At 37.5% G+C, this 3184-nt stretch overlaps 1 protein-coding gene across 1 annotated transcript; it reads right to left on the reverse strand.

The window, feature by feature from the left end:
* Positions 1-864: 864 nt before the first annotated feature.
* On the reverse strand, positions 865-2262 carry LOC121432143. The gene is made up of 4 exons (XM_041629998.1): positions 2161-2262; positions 1811-2007; positions 1306-1519; positions 865-1080 (listed from the first exon to the last, which is right to left on the reverse strand). Exons 1-4 carry the CDS (start codon positions 2260-2262, stop codon positions 865-867), a joined length of 729 nt encoding a protein of 242 aa, XP_041485932.1.
* Between the last annotated feature and the right edge of the window lie 922 nt (positions 2263-3184).

Here is a 3184-nt window from a genome sequence, read left to right on the forward strand (position 1 = left end):
GACGAGGATGTTTGTTGCTTTCCTAGTTTTCATAGTGGATTCAGCCTCTATATACATTAAGAAAAAAGAACAAAAACAAAAATACAGGCTTATGCTGTTGGTTGCTATTAAAAACAAAGTCTGTTTTCATTTGTGCCGAATTATTTAGATATTTGTGTTTCTAATGAAGTTAAAGAGCCATTAAAATATTTCAGTTTATTATGCTTCAATATTCGAAATCAACTATTTACAAGCATCGGTAAATGAATAAGAAATATTTACAAATACTTACCTAGACACTGTGATAGAATCAGATGTTATGATTTTATAACTATCTTTTGAAAATGTTATTCGGTCAGCAGTGATCTTTAAGATTCTTATATTTCGGAACGCTTGGTAAGTCATCTGCCTCATACAGGAGATGTTATTTTATATTTTTTTGCAAATCAATTATCGGAAGTATGCAATTATTTCAAAATTGAAAAATGAGATTTTTCACATTATGTGTTAACAATCATCTCTAGTTTGTAATGGTATTTTTTTTTAGTTCCCACGATATTTTGTTTCACCTTTTAGAATTTAATTATTTCAAGTTTGCAATGATTTTTTGTTCGCCTTTTTTTAATTCTCACCAAACTCTTTGTTTCATTCTTTTTTAAGAGGCATATTCGTGGTCTGCATTAAATTTGTTTAACTGTTTCACCCAAAATGATTTTTTCCCGAATTTTGAAATATCATTAATTTACAGTTATCTTTTATTTCTTTTTTTCCCATTTTTATTCCATGTAATTGCAACACGTGTCCAGTGATTTTTTTCTTCGATACTTTCCCAAAAGTTGTATTAAAAACCTATGACATAACATTTTTTTCTAAAACAGTGCCTTTTTACATCATACACTCCAACAAGTCGACGACATCTTCGATGGTCGGTCGACTAGTGGGAGGGGTCTGCGTACACATGACACCAATGGAGTTAAGCTCAGCGATGTCAGCTTCATCTCCCATCAACTTCAGAAGTCGTCCAAGTTGGTATACATCGCTCATGGTGGTTGTGGCCTCATCATCAAGGGCGCACTCAGGAGCGAGGTGGACGAAGTTTTCCTGTGTTTAATGAAAGGCGGGGCAAAAAATTCAAATGCAGTATTTCCAGCATAAGATGAGATAATAAAGCACACTTTAAAGTCATGTTGATACAGTACAGGGCTAACAGGCCTATATTAATACGTAGGCCTATGTATTTTTGTGCAAGGATACTTTGTCTTACAGTAAATTTCCTATAGTATTAATAAAAGCTTAAATTTCTCAACAAAGGAAAACTAGACTTACATTTCTCCTGTACTTTTCTTTCTTGTCATCAGAAAGTCGACAGAAGAAAGGCTTCGTCCTTGGAGAGACGAGTCCAAAGTCGATGATCACTGCCTCCCACTGACCAGTCTGGGTCTTCCTTAAGAGGCAGTTGTCGTCCTTGAGGTCATTCATGAGGAACCCCATCTCATGCATCTGACCCAAGGAGGTGGAGATGTTGTGGGCGAGCTTAAGCCTGAAATGAAAGAAAGGAATATCAGTTTTCCCGCACCGGAAAATGAAAGAAGTTTTAAAAGCGAACACCTAAGAAAAAATAAAAGAATGAATATATCGCAATGTTCTCAACCTAAGTATGTTAAGGAACCTGTCTTGTAGATACTTAAGATAATGAATGGGAATCTAATTGAAGAATTGTAAGATCAATACCTACATGTACAGTTTTTGCAGTTTCTTGTGGTGTTTGTTTGACTGTTTCACACTTAAAAAAACAACAACCGATAACTTGGAATTCTAAAATATTACTTACCATTGCTTCTTGGTCAGATCTAACTCGTCCATACCTCTATCCAATGTCCAAGACTCTCCATTGGTCACGTCACCGATGAACTCCATTGCTAGGCCTACGTAGCCTGGACTTGTCTGGAGACATCCCAGGTAGCTTGGGAAGCAGTCATTTCGACCCAAGGTCTCTAAGAGGTCAGCTTCCTCAAGGATGTAGGCCATCTGTAAAATTAACAAAATATGAAGAGGTTGAAAAATATCATAAGCGATGAAGAGAGTAGTTCTTGAACTACCCTAAGAATAACCACAATGGGCATCTGGGCGAGGACCTGGATACATTTAAAGATTGATGAGCTTATATGAAATAAAACTAACCTGTCTGTTCATCCCATCAATGTCGGTAGGGAGTTTAAAGATCTTGACAGCAATGGGTTCGTCGGTGACCTTATGCCTGTAGAGATGGACAGTACCGCTCATGCCACTGCCCAGGATGACATCATCACATCCTGGATGGAAGGACTTAAGGTCGTCTATGCTCCATACTCGAGAGATGGCTTGGGCAGCTAGTGCTCTGGCTCACGGTGGCTACAACCCCACCCACTGATGGTGATCTGCAAAATATAAAGATTGACAATGTTAAAAATGTGTTGTTGTTTTTTTAATGTCAATTAAAATATATATATTCCTTGACAATTATACCTACTAATACTTCGAAGTACAGCCGTCATGATAAACTTTGAAAGTCTTACCGTGGACTAGGAAGAGGTGATGAAACACTAGCCACTGAGCTCTGAACGGCAGGATTGGAAGAAGTATGGTCGCTGACTTCAAGCACCGAACCACTAGACTCTGGACTTGGTGTTGGTAGTCTACAATAAAAAAATATCAGTAGAGAAAATTACGACATGGGGGGGGGGGTACTAATAATCTAGCAGATATATTTACATGATATATTTTTAAATGACATTAATCTGTGATATGTTCTTGTGTTTTTCGGTTTGAAAATGGACTCGGTGGTTTTCATCTTTCTTACATTCAAATGCGTCTCTAAACTAGCAAACATAATTATAACTGAGAAAGTGACTTCCGCTTATTATGTGTTATGGCCATTAGCTTACCCAGTGGGCACAGCTAAGGTGTCGATGGGTGCTGTGTTGGGTGTAGTGGTGGGACATGGTGCTAAATCAGGTGTACTAGAGGGAATTGAGGGTGTAAGTGGAGATTCTGGTGTAGAAATGGAAGAGGTGTTGTCAGATTCTCCGGTGTCAGAAAGTTCTGAGGAAGATGCTATGGAGCTATCCTCGGAAGAGCTGAGGGATTTGGAATATATATATATTAACTGATCAGTATTCATGTTGGATGTTTCTTTATTGTGATTTCATATCAATGATAATATAAT

Source organism: Lytechinus variegatus, chromosome 18, assembly GCF_018143015.1.
Source record: "Lytechinus variegatus isolate NC3 chromosome 18, Lvar_3.0, whole genome shotgun sequence".
NCBI lineage: Eukaryota > Metazoa > Echinodermata > Echinoidea > Temnopleuroida > Toxopneustidae > Lytechinus > Lytechinus variegatus.

Coding starts and splice junctions, on each gene's coding strand:
- LOC121432143 (XM_041629998.1), bottom strand. CDS start 2,262: ATGAGCGGTACTGTCCATCTCTACAGGCATAAGGTCACCGACGAACCC. Junction 2,008..2,160: donor TTGATGGGATGAACAGACAG/GTTAGTTTTATT, acceptor TTAATTTTACAG/ATGGCCTACATCCTTGAGGA. Junction 1,520..1,810: donor GATCTGACCAAGAAGCAATG/GTAAGTAATATT, acceptor CTTTCATTTCAG/GCTTAAGCTCGCCCACAACA.